We start from the raw sequence: 20,473 nt of genomic DNA, 5'->3' as shown, positions 1-20,473 counted from the left end.
TCTCTTAGATTCTCGGACTCACCTTTGCAATGACCATGTATTGTCAGGTAGTCAAGGCAGATACCTACTGTGCATAGATACCATTTCCCAGTCTTTCTGCTCCTCCTCCAAAGGACACAGGAGAAATCTCCTTCATGCTCATTCATCTGACCTTTCTCCCCCTCTTTGTACTATAAACTGTGTATAATGCTATCTTTCTGAAGATTTTGTGAATCACCCCACTTCACTGAAGGAGGAAGAAAAGAAAAAGTCAGTACTTGAACTGGCACAGGTAAGAAGCAGCCTTGTCTTTAAACAGAGGAAAACCTCCAAAGAGCAATGTTTCCTTTTCCATGGCCTATGGCAAGACAAAGGAGGTTGCTTACAAGAGGCTGATCTGCAAACCAGTGTTAGGAAAAGATTGCACTGAGGCGACCTCTGAGAAACCTGCCAGGTTTCCTTCCCGCATTTCACAGTCCGGAAGAGAGGAAGTAGAAAATGCATATTCTTCAGCAAGAAGGTACAGAGTAGCTAGCACTGAATGCAATTGTAATTTTACTACAGTTTGCCCACAGCTAAAATGTCAAGATCAAGCAGCCCTGCCTCCAAGTGTCTCAAAATGATTTTGTAGCCGGAAAGGATCATCATCAGAAATATGTTGTTTTAAAGGAGTATTTTTAATCTTATGCGCCGCAAAGTCAGGCTTTTAATCAGAATCTGTACAGTGAGATCTGGCTGTTAATGGAAAACAATATTGGACATTGCCTCACTTACTAATTGCCAGTGGCAATAGATGGTTGACTGCATATGTTACATATATTACATTCATTAACACATACTTTTCTGAAAGGAAGTGAAAATACCCAGCATCTAACCTCAGAAAGAGGAAACCTTTCTATCCTATTTTACATTCCAACTGAAATAACCAAGTATTATTTCTTGTACAAGGCACTATCACTTATACCTCTGGGAAACAAGTAATTACTTTCTGCTGTATCTTCATTTCAGTAAACAACTTGTGAGTGGGCTCTCTCTGTCAGTCTACTATGGCTTTATTTTTTATCATTCCTGTTTCAAGTTAGTCTGCCAAAAAATATCACTCATTTCTGCACTTGAAGATGTGTACAAAGCTGTCAGCTGTTCCTTCCCTGAATGTCACCATTTCATTAATTTACTTTGGGATATCATCATCTGCAGGTATGACAGAGTTTGCCTTGCTGAGGAAAAATCTTTTGCGCATTGCCCATTTGTCTGAGAGTTATTAAGACTTCAGATGTTTTTATGCTTAGCTTTTTTTTTTCTCCCAGCTGCACGCTGACAACAGCCAAGACACATCAGTCTCTCTCTTAGAACTGGAGTCACCTCTCAGTACTCCTTTTCACATGCATCTTCCTTTGCCTAGCTGTTGGCTAGAATATACCCCACACTTTCTGAAATATCACAGAATCACAGGAATATGCAGGAATCAAAACCATAACTTTCCTTAGCCAGGGAACAGCCACTTACTGTCCAATTTCCCCACTCATTGATAACTAAAGTAATTTCTGTAGTACCCTCCTGTGCACCCCTTCTAGCAATGAGGTTAAGAATCAGATGTATCATATTGTTCAAACAAATAATTCCCCACCAGCAAGTAGCCCCAGATAATGCATATGTGACAGGGAGAAGCTGGGAAAGGACACAGCAGGGAACAGGCAAACAGAGTAATGCAGATGGCCTGCTAACTGCAGCCAGCCTTGGAGGATCTCTCAGCCACTGACGGTTAGATGAGAGAGACAGCCATGAAGCCGTTTTCCCAAAGGCTCAATGCAGCCATCCTTACTGTGACAGACTGGAAGCATGCATCAAGCTCACACAAAAAGTTAGCCTGCTTACAACAGCAGGTCTCAGCTACGAGTGACATTTTGCGTGCTTTGATTTAAAGGCAATTTCCAGCATAAAGCTGGACTTGCCAACCCATGGCCTATTGAACAGTCTCCTTTACACGCATAACTAATCCTTTTCTGAACCTGCACCACTGACAGATTCATTCTCACTCCTTAGCTCTTGGGTTTTTTTGTCTCTTTGCTGGTTTCCTGTAGCCTTCTTACTCTCAGGCAAGAACTACTGAACTACTCCATGGTTTCCCAGGAAATGCTTAGGACAGTCTGATGTGTAAAAGAGCAAGTATCTTCCAAAATCTTACCCCCAGGGGACATTCAGCTGTGCAGACTAAGTTGAAAGTAATGTATTACTTGTGTGCATTTTATGTGGCTTCTCGATCACTCTCTATCACAGCAACCTCACCACCACTAATGGATTTTACTGTCACACTAACAAGCCTTGACAAATGTTAACATACCTTGCTCCAAGCTGAGTGAGCAGCCCACACAGAGGTGCCCTGTACTCCAAGCAAGCAGCTTACTCTTGGTGTTACAATCACCACAGTCTCAATGCTCTCTGCTTCCTGAGTCAGGCTCACCTGCAAACAGTCCTGCTCTTCATTCCTTCCCTCTCTCCACTCTTTTCCTTTCTTACTTGCACAGATGTAATTCCAGGTTAGATGTACCATTAGTTCTTGCCTCGGTTTATAGTTTGTACACAGAGGTGCCCCTGCTGACAGCTCAGAGTTTCCACCACTGAAAAGTAGCATAACAGAGTGGTGAATACATTAATAAAACATTGATTTTTTTTAAAGATAGATAAAAGGTAGAGAAGTCTATTTGTAGTGATCCCTGCCATTAAAAATTAACACAGAGACAGCAGGCTGATGATGGTTCAGTTGATAAGAGCAAACCATTGTGCAGCAGAACTCCCACAGAGAACTACTCATCAATTTGCTTGATGGTGGTGTAGGCAAAAGAGAGATCACAGACCCTTATCCGGTGAGTCTCCCAGTAATATGTGCTGAGCTCTTAGAGAACACTGTTAGACTTCAGCTAATCCTACAGTGGAGAGAAAATATGAGAAATAGAGACTGAAGACAAGTCACATTTTGTGGTTCCCTCTAATCATTTTCCACAGTTTAGGTGTCTTTACAGTAAGATAAACTGCCTTGGTTTTCAGAAACAAGTATCTATAGGGAGCTTAACTAACACTCCTTTTGTAAATCCCAGTAACTGCAACAAAAACATATGGGAAAAACAAATGAACAAAAAAGCCCCAAAAAAACAAAAAAAAAAAAACAGGTCACATAGTGCTGCTAATAATTCTTTTTTAAATACTATCCTTACACTACCAACTGAGATGCTACTGCAACTGGTTTATAATTCTGACTGGACTGTTTTCTATATTTGATGTTATTAACTCTCTTCACACGGGCCAAACAGATCTTACGGTGCTTACAGCATTACCAGCACAATCCAGTTTCAAACCTCTGAACATACTACATATTACAAGCCTCAGACTTACCATATTTTCTTTTGAAGAGCATTGCATCCTTTCTCTGCTGACAAAGTCAGAAGATTTTTGTGATATGTAACAGCAACAATCTTTTTAAAAAACAACAAAAAAAAAGATAGTTCCATGTTACGCATAAAACTTCGAGTTAAACTGGTTGATTATAAATAAGTAACCTGTAGTATATCATATCCATTTAAAAGGTTGCTGATATTGTATGTATGCAGAGCAACACAGAAGTCATTCCAATTGCTTCTATTAGTGTCTTGTCACTTTTAGTAAAGACTTTTCTATAATTTTGACTTCTTATCTTTAAACATAAAGGAAGATTCAATACATTTACATTAAAGACAGAACCAAAGGCAATAAAGGAGCATTTCTAATTTATTCTCATTGATCTTTCTGCTTAATAACAAGATGTGAAGGCATAGGACATATGGCTGCACCTACTGAATTCAGCAGCATCAGGATTTAGCTTTTTAGATTCAGTCCAATATACTTTTGGCTTTTCATCAGCACAACTGTAATGAAATATATACATATATATATATTTAGTAGAATATGGTTTATTTTCCTGTACTGCCACTAGCAGCCAAATCTTATTACTTATACAACAGAATTACTTAGCTCCACATCATATAATGCACAATCACTGAAATTCAGTCCTGTTTCTGTTCTGTGAATACTTCTTTGGTTCTCCCTCTCCAATCATACAAACTCATAAAGGTTTATTCTTTCATTGAATAATTAGCATTTAACTGCAGCAGTGTAGGATTATAATATAGACAGGAAGGAACTGCACAGTCTGTAAAATATTTTGTCTTGCATCAGCAGTAGGGTTGCTTTGCAAATCCACTCAAATACCCCTCTCATCTCACAAACTGGTTACACTTTGTCCACGCCAACAACCTCCTGTCCTACCCTGTGAACGTGGTAAGAGGCAGCCCAGAGCCACGTGCCCTCAAAGCTGCAGCCTTTCACTTACCCCTTTGCTTCGTTGTTGTGCTATGAATGTGGCACCAAAGGTAAGCAAGAGAAACCAGGTGTTGATTGTGGTGATTATTTTAAAACTAGACTCTTTATTACTCTTTATTTGCTTAGTCAGCAAGGATTTGCTAAGTGTGAATGATCTTCATAGATACTGAGGTAGACAATTCACAGCTAGAAAACAAGTCGGGACCTGCCATGGGAAATTTGTTTGGATTCCATTGTGAATTTTCCTAACTTGTCACTGGTATCTTAACACAGTGGGCAAGTCTTCTCAGTTCTTTGAATTTTGTTGCTGCATTTACAGTGATACATTTTGTGCATTCATATAAAGAACAAAATTTAAAATATACATTTTATTTTTTAAAAGTTATTAAATATTCTTTAAAGTTTACAACAGAATGTCTTTTGTATTCTTTATAATCAACTGCACTACAAGCTATACAGTGAGTATATACAGACCCATAGATATGTGTTTGTGCAAGTGTGTGCAAGTGCACACACACTGTATGCAATTAAAAAACCCTCCACAGCATACTAATTCTTTGTCACTTCTCATTACCCATCTTTAATTTGTCCTATCCCTTCTTACATATTTGTTTTTATTATTATTTTTAAGCGATTTACCCATTCCCAGGTAAAGATACATCCCTTTCTTTTTCCTCTTAAGGGCAACCTGAAATTATGCAGTAGTCGATAACAATTCAGAAACTACTGAGAGATCAGATTTACAGTGTTAACAAAATACTCAGAGCTGAAATCAATTATTTTGTGTTTACAACTTGTCTGTTACTGATAATTTTGAAATAAAAGGACTGGACTTCTCTTTTTCTGAGGTAGTTGCTTGGATTCAGAAATTATATAGAAAAACTTAGAAAATTAACGCTAGACTGTGTTAAAATGGAACAACTAGGAACTCGTACTGTGTCAGATTAGAAAAATGTCTGGTATCTTATCTGAAGTCATGTCTAACACTGCCTTTTTCAATACAATTTATTGCACCCTACAGGTCAAACAGGTTTGTAAGCGAAATTGCCTCCAAACTGTGCATTCTGAACAACAAAAAGGTGTACTATTGAAATTGTAGAAGTAGAGACCCAGACATTTTAGAAGTTATTGCAGGAAACTTCATATGGGATAACCCAAACCTTTGGTGGAAGTTTCTTACAGCTCCCTCAGTTCAGTAGGCATGTTTACAGTACTTGCATTTTCTTTGTCCTGTTCAGTGTACCACTGATGGTCTCATTAACCACACCTATTTTTAATCCCTTTCTGACTTTGTGAAACTTTACTCTTAAGTCTTGCATTGTAGCAGAGAACTTCACAATTTCATCATGCTGCATACATTTAAAAGAACCCTTCTTATATAGTTTTTAAAATGTTGCCTCTTAATTTCATTTATTCACCATTGGTCCTATACTTCAGGAACGCTAACATAATGATGCTTACAGAACTGTATGGGCACAGAGCAGCTGTATTACCTTTACAGCCTAATTTGTCTTTCCACTAAAGCTTAACTCTAGGTAATTGAGTATCTATTGATTTTCAAGATCCCATTGTTTCAAACAACTAAGCCCAGTGTACCTTCCCCTAGTAGCTATCCTAGTTGTCTTTGCTTTTGAAATACGTGTTGGCATAGACAAGGCTGTTTCTACTTTAATCAACAACTAGATTAGTATTTCACCTGACATCCTGCTATTTTTCCTCAAGTACACTTAACATAACCCAGGAATATCAGGCTTAGCTGACTAGACTGGCTGTGTAATACAAAGTAGTTTGTCTGCATGGTGACAGTTTTCAAAGAGACTTAAGGACAGCCTATGGAATCTCATCCATAGTTTTGTCTTGACACATCAAAAGTTCAAAATGCAGAGCCCTATGTTTCTTACCTGCCATATATTAAACCCCCAAACAGATAAGGAATTGGTCATTACTAACTCACCCAGCAAGTGCCATTTGAAAGACTTTTTCTGAAATTCCATCAGTTGCCTACATAGGTCATTTTACCCTAGGCCTTGCTTCCCTCCTACCCCCACAATAAAATGTTTCCCCACGGAAATACTGTATATTCACTAGAAATCCTGGGGTTTGTTGTCCTGCAAGAACAGCCTAGTTTGTATTCTTCCCTCCAACAGCCAGAAAGCATTTGCTACCAAATCTACACCAATGTGTGTTAGACAACTAAATAGATGGCCTATAAGTCATCTTGCATTGCATGGTTTTTAATGAAGAAATAACTAATCAGTTAAATGGTTTTCTCAAACAACTTGCTGGTATCTTTTATGCAGAAATAGTTTACGCAGAACATTTTGTTACTTTAGAATTGCTTAACAGCGACTTCCCTCTAGTTGTGGTTAAAAGAATAATTTGAAAGGATGGGATAATTATGCACTATAAACTTCCCCCTATATTCCTCTTATAGAATATAATTCTACTATTATTACAGAATATAGTTCAAATCACAGCCAACAAAATAAAACATAACTGTAAATAATTAAATCTATAGAAAACAAAAATCTATAGAAAACTACAGCATAAAAAACCAACTGCTAATGTGTATTGCTTATCTGTTTATGTCTCATATGGACAGCATAAGAGTTTCAGGTGTAAAGCATTCATCCTAAAGATTAACTAAAAATTACTGTAGAAATAAAGGGATTTCGGGACCTGGTTTCTTAAAAGTCTGTTCAGATGCACCTCATCATCTCCCTCTTCCACAAATACCTTTCCTTGGCCCTAAAGCTTAAGGCCATTGCTGCTTCAGCCCTTCCACCTCTACAATACCTGATCAGTCAAAGTCCCAGTCTGTCAAATGTGGAGAGGATTCAATTATTTGTATTGTATAAATTTTAGTGTCTAATGATAGACATCCTACATGGCTTTACGAAGTTCGGGTTTGATATTGACTTAGGAGACCATAGTCCCTACACAACAGAATAAAATAAGCACTGTAACCAAGTAATTCATGCAGCCTAGTTATAGACTAAGTAGTGACTGAATCTGAATTGCTTTTAATATCCTCAGTTCCTTGATGCAAGCCTGCAAGTGGCTAGATGAGCACTGTTATCAAGCAGAACCGTCACTAGCTGCTTAGCATTCTCCAGAGAATCTAATGCTGCAGGGATGCTTTTTTTCCTTTTTGTTTCTTTCTTTTAACCCAGTTTACCTTGGAAACTTGTTCAGTGTTAACTGTATCATCCACAAATGCATTGAACAGATTCTGATATTATATCTCAGTTTGAATAATAAGCATCCAGAATATTGAGTTAAAAAATACCTCATGTCAGAAATTATGTCTTTGCTGTTCTTTTGAAATGCTCACCTGCATCCATACGCTGTTGAGATGAGTGGAGCAGCATATACATCCCCACAGTTTGTACTGTGGCAGCCCAACTATCCAAGGTAAATTCTACAAAAGAAAAAAAAAGAAAGAAAAAAAAGGGGGGTGTGGGGGAGGTGTTCTCAATTCTCTCATTTTCAGGCTCTCATTTCTCAAGGAACAGAACCATCCTTCCCCCAAGGGAGTTAAATCTGTTTACAAACGCAATTAGAATGAAGCATTTACAAGTACTCCAGGAAAAGAGCACTTCTCCATGGTGCTGATTCTAGTGCTTTTTTGGAACCCCACCTCTCACTCTATAGGCCTATGCCAGATCTCTTGTCACAGTCAAAGTCACCAAAAGCTTCTTTATAATCCTCAGAGCACCACACAACCCTCTTCTCTCCCCACCAACGGCCACTGTCTTTGCACCTGTATTAATTTCATTTGAAAGTCATGTTGGCATTAGTTGAATAGAGAGGCTGCATGGAGGTACAAGTGAAGCTGTTTGGGTAAATTCTTCACGCTGTAAGCTCAGCTGCAGGAACTGGACACACAAGTATTATAGAAACAGTACTATTTCCCCCTAGAAGCCAGAGGTGCTTTGACTATTCTCCTGCTGAGCAGCTAAGTTATACTACTTGGTCTCTCAAGAACAGAGTTGCCTCAAAACCTCATGATTGAAAACACTCCTACTTTTGGGGGAAAGACAGAAATTGTGAACTCAGACCTGTGCACAACTGAAGGAATTACGGATTTGCATATGCAACCACAAGAGAGTACATAGACTGAATTGATGTGTCATATAATTACTAACTCCCTTTTCCCTAAACAAAATAACTCACCAGCTTGGAAGTACAGCTTGTTGTCATGGAACTTGCTTGGTATTTGGTGCTAATAAAAATTGAAGTTTTAAATCTCCCTGTGAAGTCCGTGCATTGAAGTTCTTCCCTATTAAACACCTTCTTATTCCTAACTGTGCACCACAGCTGGTTACCCTGACACAAAACAATCTTCATTATCAAAAGGTCCTTTGAAATAAGTGCTCACAGGTTTAAAAGAAGAATTATCACATGAAAAACTGGCACAATTAAAAGCTTGCTGCAAATCACACTCCCTTGTTCCTGATGCAATCACGAGTTAATGTACATTCAAAAAATCTGTGTATGTTCTTCTCAGAACTAGAATACTCCAATGCAAGCAATCTTTGCTATGGATCACACTGGACTCCAGTTTATCCAAATGTCTGCACCAGGAAAGGTGAGGAAGAAAAGGGGAAATAAAAATGACAGGTATGAAAAAACTTAAATGAAAATTAAGGGAGAAGGTTGAAAATGGACAAGAGACCTGAGCAGACTGTTTTTCCCCACTGTAAGGTACAAAAATAGAGCAGTATCCTATGAAATACATGGTCAGCTTATTCAGAACAGACACTTCTTTCAGAAAAGCCCTCCCAGAACAGAATCAGGGCTGCAGCATGTTCAAAGTCTCTCTTCAAACTATTCTGCTGAGTCCTTGTGGTTTAGCAGATTTGGGGGGTTGAGTCTTGTCTAGATAGTGGTTCTCTCAGTTGTTGGACTAAAGCAGTCCTTCTCGGTAGAACACTGTGATTCACATCTGTATGACAAAAACAATATGCTCCACTGGTACTGCTGCTGGGGCCACTAAGTCTACCCCTTTTATAAAGTTTTCATCTTACCACCCCCAGCATGCACATAGGCAACTTTCTAGGAGAGTTACTGAAGCTGACACTGTCACCAGGAGAAGGTGAAAGTCACCAACCGCATCCAGCATACACAAGGTCAAAGAGAAATGTTCAGTGCCATTTTGTTTACCTTTTTCTCCTTGACCCTGCTTTCATACGGCCTGCTTTCCTGTGCTCTTCAGTTTGCAACCCCACCTATTCCCCTCCTAGGTGCAGCAAGGTCACTAAGGTACTGAAGGACACTGGAATACTCGGAGGATGAACATTTACAAGGGGTACAGACACTGATTTGTCTTACATTCTCCAACTTCAGTTTTTCCAGCCTTGCAGGAGATCAGTCCAGGGAGCAGGGGCACTGAATTTATATGTAATTTAAACTTTACTGAAAAATGCTGAGGTCCATGACATGATAAGGTATATTTGTGGGTCCTGAGGGTGAAGTGGGTGAAGTGGCTGAGCCACTATCTGTCATGTTTGAGAAGTCATGGCAGTGCAGTGAAGCTCCCACTGACTGGAAAAGGGGAAACATAACCCCCATTTTTATAAACGGAAAAATGGAAGACCTGGAGAACTCCAGGCCGATCAGTCTTACCTCAGTGCTTGGCAAAATCATGGAGCAGATCCTCCTGGAAAATAGGGTAAGGCACACGGAAAGTAAGGAGGTGATTTGGGACATGGCTTCACTAAGGGCAAATCATGCCTAAAAAATCTGGTGGCCTTTTATGATGGGGTTACAGAGGTGGATAAGGGAAGAGTAACCAACATCATCTATCTGGAATTGTACAAAGCAGTTGACACTGTCCTGCATAACAACCTTTGTCTCTAAACTGGAGAGACACTGGTTTAATGGAAGGATCGCTCAGTGGATAAGGAATTGGCTGGATGGTCACTCTCAAAGAATTGTGGTCAAACAGCAGAGAGTCCAAGAGGAGATCAGTGATGAGTGGTGTTCTTTGGGGGTCCAGGGGGACTGGCCCTGTTTAACATCTGTGTCACTGACTTGGACAGTGGGATCAAGTGCACCCTCAGGAATTTTGCCAACGATACCAAGCTGTGTGGTGCAGTCGACATGCTGGAGGGAAGGGATGTCATCCTCAGGGACCTGGACAGGCTTGAGAGGTGGGCCTATGCAAACCTCATGAAGTTCAACAAGGTGAAGTGCAACATCCTGCACCTGAGTCAGGGAGATTCCAAGCACAAATATGGGCTGGGCAAATACAAATACAGGACCGAGAGCAGCCCTGAGGAGAAGGACTTCAGTTTGGTTGAGGAGAAGCTCAACAGGACCTGGCAATGTGTGCTTGCAGCCCAGAAAGAAAAGCAGCAAATCAAGAGAGGTGATTCTCTCCCTCTACTCCACTCTAGTGAGATCCCACCTGCCTTACTACTTCCAGCTCTGGGACTTGTGGGACATAAGAAGGATGTGGACCTGCCGGAGCAGGTCCATAGGAGGGCCACAAAGATGCTCAGAGGGCTGTAACACCTCTCCTATAAGGACAGGCTGAGAGAGTTGGAGTTGTTCAGCCTGGAGAAGAAATAGGTATAGAAAGAAATTCTTTACTGTGAGGATGGTGAGGCACTGGAACATGTTGTCCAGAGAAGTTACGGATGCCCCAACCCTGGAAGTGTTCAAGGCCAGGTTGGATGGGTCTTTGAGCAGCCTCGTCTAGTGGAAGGTGTCCTTGGCCCAGGGCTGGTGGGGTTGGAACTGGATAATCTCCAATCCAAACCATTCTGATTCTATGATTTAAAAGAACTCAGCAGGCACATCTGATCTGTCACTGGCCACACGGAGCACAGTGTCCTGCAAGTGAAAAAGCTTTCTTGACATCAGTGCAATTACACGGAAGGCAAGGGTGTTCAGCTACACAATGACTTCTGAACACAACTTGAGTACCCTGGTGCTTTATGTGCACAAGCAGCTCTGGTGAAGTATTAATAGAAATTCAGGATAACACTGCCATTCTCAGTGCTGATGATGCAAGCTTATTTCATTTTCATTTTAATTTAGTGAGCTTTCACTGAAATTAAAGATTCCCTGAGAGCTTTATAGCATGAAGTGAAATGGCAAATTAAATTGAAATTGAGATAATCCCCAGAAATGTATACACAACTAAAGCAACTCCAAATATAGGCACCTTTCAGACTGGCAAGTTCTTATATAAATAAGAAAAAGCAATCTCCTATAATTCTCAAGCCTTTCAATTTGTCTGAAGACATCCCAGAATGCACCACATTGTGTCTACACTATCATTGCAGTGGGACTTCTCAGATCTCTATCAGCGAATGAAGTACTATTGAAATGGGTTACATGAATCCAAAGCACCACAGAATTTCACATACAGGAGTTTAAAAAAAAACATATTTTCTCCGCCTACCTTATTGAGATCACATATCACGAGCATCAACAGAATTTTCACTTCAGTATTTTCAAATAGCAACATTTGTTTGTTTGAAAGCCTAAGCAAGATCTCTGTTCAGGTAGAAAAGTTGCTCAACTCTGCAATTTTTGTATTTCAAGTCTGTGTAAAATTGTTCCTGTGGCAAAAACATAATAAATGAAAACCCACAAGGAATCACACTCTGGGTGTACAGATGCACACAGAAGGAATTTAAGCCTCGGGAATGAAAGTAGATTTCCCAATAGGCAAAGTTGAGCTGTAGTTTCAGTTAAGTCTTCAGTGAAATTTTTGAAGCAGAGAATATGATGATTCCCCAGGGAAACTGCACAACCACAATGCCTAAGCATATTTAAAGATTATCATTCAGGGCTTTTAAATTGAGCTCTATGTTTCCATTAATCCACTGAGCTGCCAGCCCAATCTCACACTGGCAGGCTCACTGCTCTCTAACAATTGAGAGCTTATTAAATATTAAGGTCTTAATCTTAAGTACTTCTGTTTGACTGAGAATTTCTAAACAGCACACAGAAGATAAACATTTTCCCATTTATATATCTATCTCTATATATACACACACATGTATAGTGGTATTAGATAAAGGCAGATGTCTCCAAACTAGCAGGAGAATTGTGTAATAAATCCATTCATTTTAAAGCAGCCCATGTATCCCTGCAGTCACGTTCTCCTCCAGTTGTCTAGACCCAGGTTTCACAGGCTTACCTTTGAAGGAGAAAAGCTCACCTCTCTCCTGCCTTGAAATTCCAGCTTAGCAATTAGAAGGAGGTTCACAACAGGATTCACACTACTCTAATAATGCTACACTACAGGTAAAGAGACAGACTGATAAAGAGTTGGGTAAAGGTAGCAGGACCAGCAGCATGTCTGGTATTTGATCTCTCTGACTTTCCATTACATTATTTTAAAAAGCATTCAGCCAAGATAGTTTTTGCTTAAAAATTAGGGTAACTAAAGAGCATAAACTGGATATGTATCCAATACAAGATTTTCTGAAAAATCATTTTCTACCTAACGGGGAAGGAGGTAATCTAGTCAGATGGATTACTTTTGTATTTCAGGGGGATTGCTTCAGATCTAGCACAACTCAGATTGGGTTGGGAGAAACCAGAAAAGCTTTCAGTTAAGATTTTTAGCTTTTCATACTATTAAGGCTTTCCACTGGACCCAACAGTAAGACAGATGGTGACTGGGAAAACCATCAGCAGCAAATGAGGGTCCTATTTTGGGATTTCTCTTCTTGAAAGGGGTCAGGGAGTACCCATAAGGGTGCTGAAACCCCACTTGACTCTTAGACGAAAGATCTGTAGTGCAAATAGTCCTGCTGCCTCCTGAAGCAGCCCTGTGAGATCACAGGGAGTGTGGCTTGTTCCCACTGACTGGAAAAGGGGAAACATAACCCCCACTTCTGAAGGTGGACAGACCTTCCTAGATTACAGAATTATTTTGTCTTTCTCTGTGCCCTTCTCTTCAGCCCAGGTTTTCTACTGGAACCAGATCTGCTCCTCTCTTCACAGCATCACCATTGCCCTGAGGACTGGCACACTGAAACCTCTGTCAGGAATCAGAGGCACATCAGCTTCTCCACAAACAGAAATATAAAATTGAATTTCCCTTTCTAGACTTTAGACAAGCTCAGGTATCAAACAATGATCAGACAGGCATTACACCACAGGGGGAAAACTTGGATCTTGACAGAAAGATGAAAGAAATAAGAAGCTTAGTGACTGTATATACACATGCAAACCTAGAAATGAATCAAAACTAGAATACTGGAATTAGTGTTGAGGTAAAACAAAATGAACCAAAACACCAAGCAGCTGCCTGAGGCTCTTTCAGCATAACCATGCCAGGGACCTCAGCATCAGCCAGTGGAGACCCTGCCCTGCTCTGTGCAGCAGACACCACTCTGACAAGGGTAGCACATGGGCACTGTCATTTCCATTACAGTATTTATACATGGACCCAAAAGAGTCGTTGCAAAAGCAATATACTCACAAAAATGTTCCATGTCAAAATGCAGAGTTACCATCTGAATGCATTTGGCTAGAGGTTTAGCTGAAACTCAGCTTCATGTGTCCCTGACCCATGTCATCCACAGGCCCATCAGTCTGGGACAAAGTACTTTCAATTCCTGTTTGATGACCACGAATAACATTTCATAAAAACAAGTTCAGCAGTTACTGCAGTTAGGAGGTACTGATAGCTAGAAAACAAAGACGTCTTCAAAACCCTTGGAATGGATAATGCAGCTGCAGAATTATGTAAGCAATTTTGTACTACAAGTCAATCCCTTTATTAAAAGGGGATTACAACAATCACAGCATTTGGTATCATTTGCACACACACATAACCCATGTATTAAATCCTGTATATGCAAAACTGAATTCAGTGATATGCTCCTGCAAGGCACTTTTCCTTGTTCTGTGTCCCATGGCCCCTCCCCAAGCTTTGTACCCATAAGAATGTCAGTAGCTTAGATCTAAATTTCTAAAGATTAGAGCACAGCCCTTCACAAGAGCCCAGAGAAATGTGCATTCAACATTTACCCAGAACTCTATGAATCTTTGTCCTCCTTGCATTAGTGGCTCATAGGACCAGGGAAACGATAAGGTCTGCAAAGTGATGAAGTTTAAAACAAGTAAATAATATTCAAACTGTTTTATAAGACATACAGGCCAATCCTTGAAACAGTTGCAGACTTGGTAATGAAATATTCTTCCATTTATCAGTTCCTTTTGTGCCAACTGGTTTTGTTTATTCATGTTTTATTCCATATTTGAACACCTATTTTATAAGAACAGTGTTTAGAAGTACTAACTATACATGCTTACAAATGCTTCGTTACACAAAAGTAACAAAAGCAAAACACAGAATCATTTTAATTGACAAAACACTTGAGGTGCAAAATAGTTTGAAGAAAAATAATGTGATACATAAGCACAGGAAATAATTATTCTGATAATGTGCAGAAAAATCCATGATTCATTAAATAAAAATGTTTCATGTTTTTTCTAAATAAATTCTTTTATAATCTTTTCCTTGGTAAAAGAAGTTTGCCTTGCCATAAATTCTATTCCCATAGGAGGAATAGAAGGATTCCTCCCAGGGAGGAGACATTTATCAAGATATAGGTAATTTTTAAACTAAATCAAACATCCTTCCTCAGAGTGATGCACATTTGATGAGCTACTCATGAAATCCTTTCAGCTGAGCATCACAGGTTTTACTGTCAGGTAGAATTCAAAGTTTTACAGTTAAAGAAAAGCATTGCAGAGAGAGATACCGTTACAGAACTCCAAGGGCTTGTTTTAAGCACTGCATTTCCAGAGCACTCCAATACAACCAGAAATTCAAAAACATTTTCACGTGCAGTGAGTCAAGCCGTTATCCTCCTGCTTCGTTAGCACCTGAAGTCAGTCTGAGAAACATCTCTCCATCACCATGAAGAAACTGCCCAAATTTAAGTGCCTGACACCTGCACTGTATAATGCTTCTCACTAAGCAAAGCTTTCATTATTTTGGGGTTGCTCTGAAATTAGAAGTAAATTCTTTCAGATGCAACCATTTACTTCCCAGAAAGCCATTTAATGCTGCCTGTGGAAATAACCTTAAAACCTTTCTTTATTACAAATGTAGCATTATCAATAAAAACTGGCTGAGCTATACAACTTTACAGCATAGCTCTGTTCTCAGAAGTGTTCTTTTTCATTGTGAAGAACTACCATCTACTCTGTCCTTCCAAATAATGGGTTTAAACTTTCTGCAGGACAGGGGAAAGGCATTACTACTTCTTTTGATTCCTCCTCACTGAGTCAACACAAGATAAAGCAGGATTATGTTTTCGTTTGAGATTCATTAAAAGAGCTGCAATCAAGCTGCAGCTGCACTGCTAAATTCTGTTTTAATTATAAACAACAAAAATCTAGAAAACAAATGGGCTCCCAGACATGCAAGTCAGTGGCAAAATGGGGCCTGTGGAATCTTTAAGCAGCAATGGTCCCTGAACACCAACAGTGCTTGAATGTCAGCAAAAGGAAAAAAAGCTTTCACTTACAAAGAAAACAACTTGAAATGAAAGTTGACCAGCAGTTTGACTCAAACATCAGACAAACATAGAGACAAAACAGCCAGTCTCAAAGGAGAGAAGTATATCCCCTGAAGCGTGTGCACAAGCAAGATTAAAAAGCACAAGGTTAGCCATGCAAACGTGATCCACTACAGATCCTTCTCCTTTTTGTCTTTTCGGCTTATCCAGATAACATACAGAAAAAGCCATAACTACCAATGCACTGGAAGAAATGTTCAAATATTGTGAGGGTTGGGGTGGAGAGAAGATGTCTCAGAAGAGTAACAATTCACCTTACAGCAGGAGGACTCACACACCAGTATTCTCCCTTTAAAGTGTATAATCAGTGACACCACAACCAGGAAAATATTCAGGCCTTTTAAAGATCCAGCTAGTGTCTGTGGCTTTATGACTTATTGCAGTAATTAATTCCTCCACCTGATTGCATGTTGTGCAAATTACTATTTCCATTTATGCTTTGTATAATTACTTGTCTTCATATCTACAAGCAAAGCCATTTTCCCTCACTCTGTGGTGGAGAGAGGAGGGACTCATCACTTCTCTCAGCACCACTCAGAATGGCAGCATGCCCTGTTTCCTTTGACACACACACAACCCCAACTTGTTGCCAACAGATACAGTGAATGATCTTGAGAAGACCCTCACAGTGTAAGTGAGGAAGGGACCCTACTTTGCTCTGGCTTGTTCTGGTTTCTGATGACTCAGCAGCAGAGTCTAGCCAGCATGTGATGGGAGAGAGAATTATAGAATATCCTCAGTTAGAAGGGACCCCAAAGGATAATCGAAGCCCAATTCCTGGCCCTACACAGGGCCGACCCAAAAATCACACCATGTGCCTGAGAGTGTTGTCCAAATGCTTCTTGAACTCTGTCAGGCTTGGTGCTGTGACCATTTCTCTGGGGAACTTGTTCCAGTGCCCTAACACCCCCTGGGTGAAGAAGCATTTCCTAATATCCAACCTAAACCTCCCCTGATAAAACTTCAGGCCATTCCCTCAGGTCCTGTCACTGGTCCCCACAGAGAAGAGATCAGTGCCTGCCCCTCCTCTGCCCCTCACATGGAAGTTGTAGACTGTGATGAGGTCTCCCCTCCCAGGCTGAACAGGCCAAGTGACCTCAGCCACTCCTCATACAGCTTCCCCTCAAGGCCCTTCACCGTCTTCATTGCCCTCCTTTGGACACTCTCTAACAGCTTCATGTCTTTCTTACATTGTGGTGCCCAAAACTGCACACAATATCCAAGGTGAGGCCGCACCAGTGCAGAACAGAGCGGGACAATCCCCTCCCTCCACCAGCTGGAGATGCTGTGCCTGATGCCCCCCAGGACACGGAGAGTCAGAAACCTTGGCTCCCATTTGACTTTGTGACAGACTTACTACCCAGCACTGAAAAAGTAATTTTCTCTTTTCTTTCTTCGTCATACTTTGTCTGCAAGATCTGTTTAAGGCTGGGTGCTCTTTGGAACACTGTCCTCTTCCAAGTCTTTACCTTAGAAGTGTACCATTTTTTTCAGTGCAGTTATCCCTAACAATCAAGGGCTCCTGAGAAGGAGAGGGAAAAGACTTCTCATATAACTCTGATGAGTTCTTCTCATATATCATGAGGAGTTTAATACTGCACACACTTGAAATTCAAATTATACACTAATATGTGTACCTGGAAAGGCAATGAATATTTACAGTATTCCTGTTGTCATCTGCAAAATTCACTCAATAACCTAATGCTCTGCCAAAAAGCACTGAGAGAAGCCATCAGAAAAGTAATGTCAGTTTTCACAAATATATATGCCAAGGATACAGTACTGCCTGCCAAAGTATTTCGCAGTCCTTGGCTCCAAGACACACAATGCTCAAAAATGCACAGGGATCATCTTGGAACACAGGGGTTTGGGTTTCATTTTGCTAAGTCTCTCTCTCTCTGGGTCCTATAAGAGAGAGAAAAGGAGAAAGTGCATTTTTTCTGAAAGCAGTTGTTTTGCCCCATTCCCTCCTTCTCATCTCCCTCAAGCAGCCACAAACACTCTGTTTCCCTTCTCTGCCCTGCCCACCACCTTAAGAGACATGAGCAGATAAGATAAATAGCTGCTGCTAAGGGGAGAAGATGAAATCTGAATACTGAATGCTGAATACTGAAAACTGGGACCTTGCTCCTGTCACAGATTTAAGCACTCTATATTAGACACAAAAAGAAAGACTTCATTCTGGAGATGATGAAGATTCTCCCTGCCACATTATATATTTATTTAACTTATTCAAGCAATTGAAAACTCTGATCCAGTAAAAAAAAATAACCTCTTAAAAATTACTAATCATTCCCTCTTGTATATCAAAGGCAGTAATCCCAAATCTTAAAGCAAATACTAAAGGTACAGTTTAACCCCCAGTGCCTTAAAATAGTCAATAACTTCTAAACCAGGATTTCAAGACATGAGTTCAACCAATGTCCTGTGTGCAATTGCATCCTCACATCAACCACAATTTCAGGGTTGATGGGAACGAAGAAAGGAGGAATTAAATGGATCCTGGCCCCCTGTTTGACACAGAAACTCCATCTAAAACATTTCTAAGCTAACAGCAAATGCAACTTAATTTTAAAAAATTGTTCCGAGTTAAAAAGCAGAAGCAAGATGCGAAGGCCTGATACAGCAGACAACCATTTAGTGCTGTGGTTCTAAAAGCATCATTGAATAAAACACTTTCTAATGTTAATTCCAGCTAATGATATCAGCAAGGTTAAAAAAAAACTGACTAATTTAAAGTTGCATCTACAGTTGCAAAACGAGACAATATATTTGTGAAGAGGGGTGCTTCTCATTTACTTACGATAGCAGAAGTGGTCTGCATTAAATATGCCAAATACCTCCACCTGGTTCCTCACTAGCTCCAGCTCCAGTGCAAAACAAAGGCACTTTGGCTTTCATTAGCCAGGCTGATCAGTTGTTTTAATGAGAGCAAAATGAAAAAGATTATTAGCACAAAGGTTTTTTCACATAAGGACACGACATAGCAGAGCAAAAATAATACAACCAACTTGTTTTACACAAAACCTCCCATCGCAGCAACTGAAACAGCATTTGTGTACCAAGGGGGAAATCAGCCCAGAGGGAACTGCCATGACCAGAGCTGAGCTTTGCCACCCTACCTACCACAATATCTCTCCAGTAACTATAGGGATTAGGGAGCCAGCTTTGCAAATGACATAAATCACTCTCCCCCCCTCTGTCCGTGTGGTCACTCAACACTCCAAGGCATCTTTTCCCAAACTTCCACAGCACAAGAATGCTGATGCTGCTACTGCCAGCCTATCATCTATGCATGATATACAGGCATGTCCACTCAGCATTCGTTTTGTTCAGCCTCCAAAAGGAGCAAAGGAAAACACAAAAAGGTTGCAAAAACTGTAATAATAACTAAATAATCTATAGCAACTTTTCTGCCCCACATGAGTTCACCTGAAAAATCAGAGAAGAAACATTAAAGATTCAGTGAAAATGGACATAAACAATCCTAAATAATTTCCTACATTGGGCAGTAACTGCCTGTTGGCTATTTTGCCTTCCCACACTAGACAACTGCCAAATTTTATCTTATTTAAACTCCACACAATGGAAGGAACAAAACATGATAATCTATGTGCCACATGAAGGCAACTCCGCTTTGGTCTCAGCAGTTAAGTGGGGAATAAATTCTAACATGTTGGAAGTCATATTAAGAGCTTTCATTAAGAGCTTGTAAGAAACTTGTTTGTTTCTAGGAAAAATAGCATATAAGTTTTTCTACAGTGTTTTTACTAAAATAATTTTAAGTTACATTGTAACCAATTAGACATTAAAATATATCCAGAAAAACTGATATAAGTAGGAATGTAAAACAACAAACTATTTTAAATTTTGTGTCTTAGATTCCATTCATCCACATTTTTTGCAAAATAACATTTTGTTATAATGTTCTTGTTCCAATAGAATGCATTTTAAAACTTATTTTGCTTTTAATATCATATACTAACAAGATAAGTGATGTGATTTATTTTTGCAGCTGTTTGAGTAAGCAGCGTTAATCAAATTCTATTCCAGTTATTTTTTCATATTAAAGGTTATTTTTTTTTAAAGAGAAGATACATTTTTCTCCAACATGGACTATCAAAGTGATTGCCTGGTAGACTAAAAACCACCAATTCAGGCTGACTTAATTTTCACTTACTACATATAAAGTGATCACTGAGGGAATGTTATTTTCAGGAAATAGCTGCATACAGGCATACAAGTTCTTCAAGCTGCAGAGGTAGAATCCATCTGCTTTGTGCTGACATTTCTTTAACTGAAGTCAAACAGCTGCACTGTGTATTAATCAAAACAGTAAACTTCAAAAGACATGTCCCAAATTCAGGAGAGACTGTAATTACAGTTACAGTTACAATTACATCCATTAAGTTTGCAGTCTCCACAGACAAGCAAGCACAAAATACCATCTCCACTTTTACAAATAATTACCACTAGTAGCTCATAGTAGAAATGGAAAAGGTATTCTATATTTTCACTCCAGCCCATAAACACTACATTGTTACAACTTCCTCAACAATCTTTATAACTAAGAAGTGGTT

At 39.7% G+C, this 20,473-nt stretch overlaps 1 protein-coding gene across 7 annotated transcripts in view; it reads left to right on the top strand.

Moving 5' to 3' along the window:
• The window catches only part of TSPAN4 (tetraspanin 4), a 360,542-nt gene extending 351,958 nt beyond the window's left edge, over positions 1-8,584 (top strand). For all 7 annotated transcript variants that reach the window (XM_027727703.2, XM_039381185.1, XM_039381187.1 and 4 more), the window contains one exon: positions 9-8,584. In XM_027727703.2, coding sequence (XP_027583504.1) covers positions 9-77 — 69 coding nt within the window. In that variant the 3' untranslated portion in view covers positions 78-8,584. The remainder of the gene's footprint in view (positions 1-8) is intronic.
• Positions 8,585-20,473: the final 11,889 nt, after the last annotated feature.

Source organism: Pipra filicauda, unplaced genomic scaffold, assembly GCF_003945595.2.
Source record: "Pipra filicauda isolate LSUMZ 115617 unplaced genomic scaffold, ASM394559v2 scaffold217_size2002032_pilon, whole genome shotgun sequence".
In the NCBI taxonomy this organism is placed as follows: Eukaryota; Metazoa; Chordata; class Aves; order Passeriformes; family Pipridae; genus Pipra; species Pipra filicauda.
This window is presented reverse-complemented; position numbering and strand designations above follow the sequence as displayed.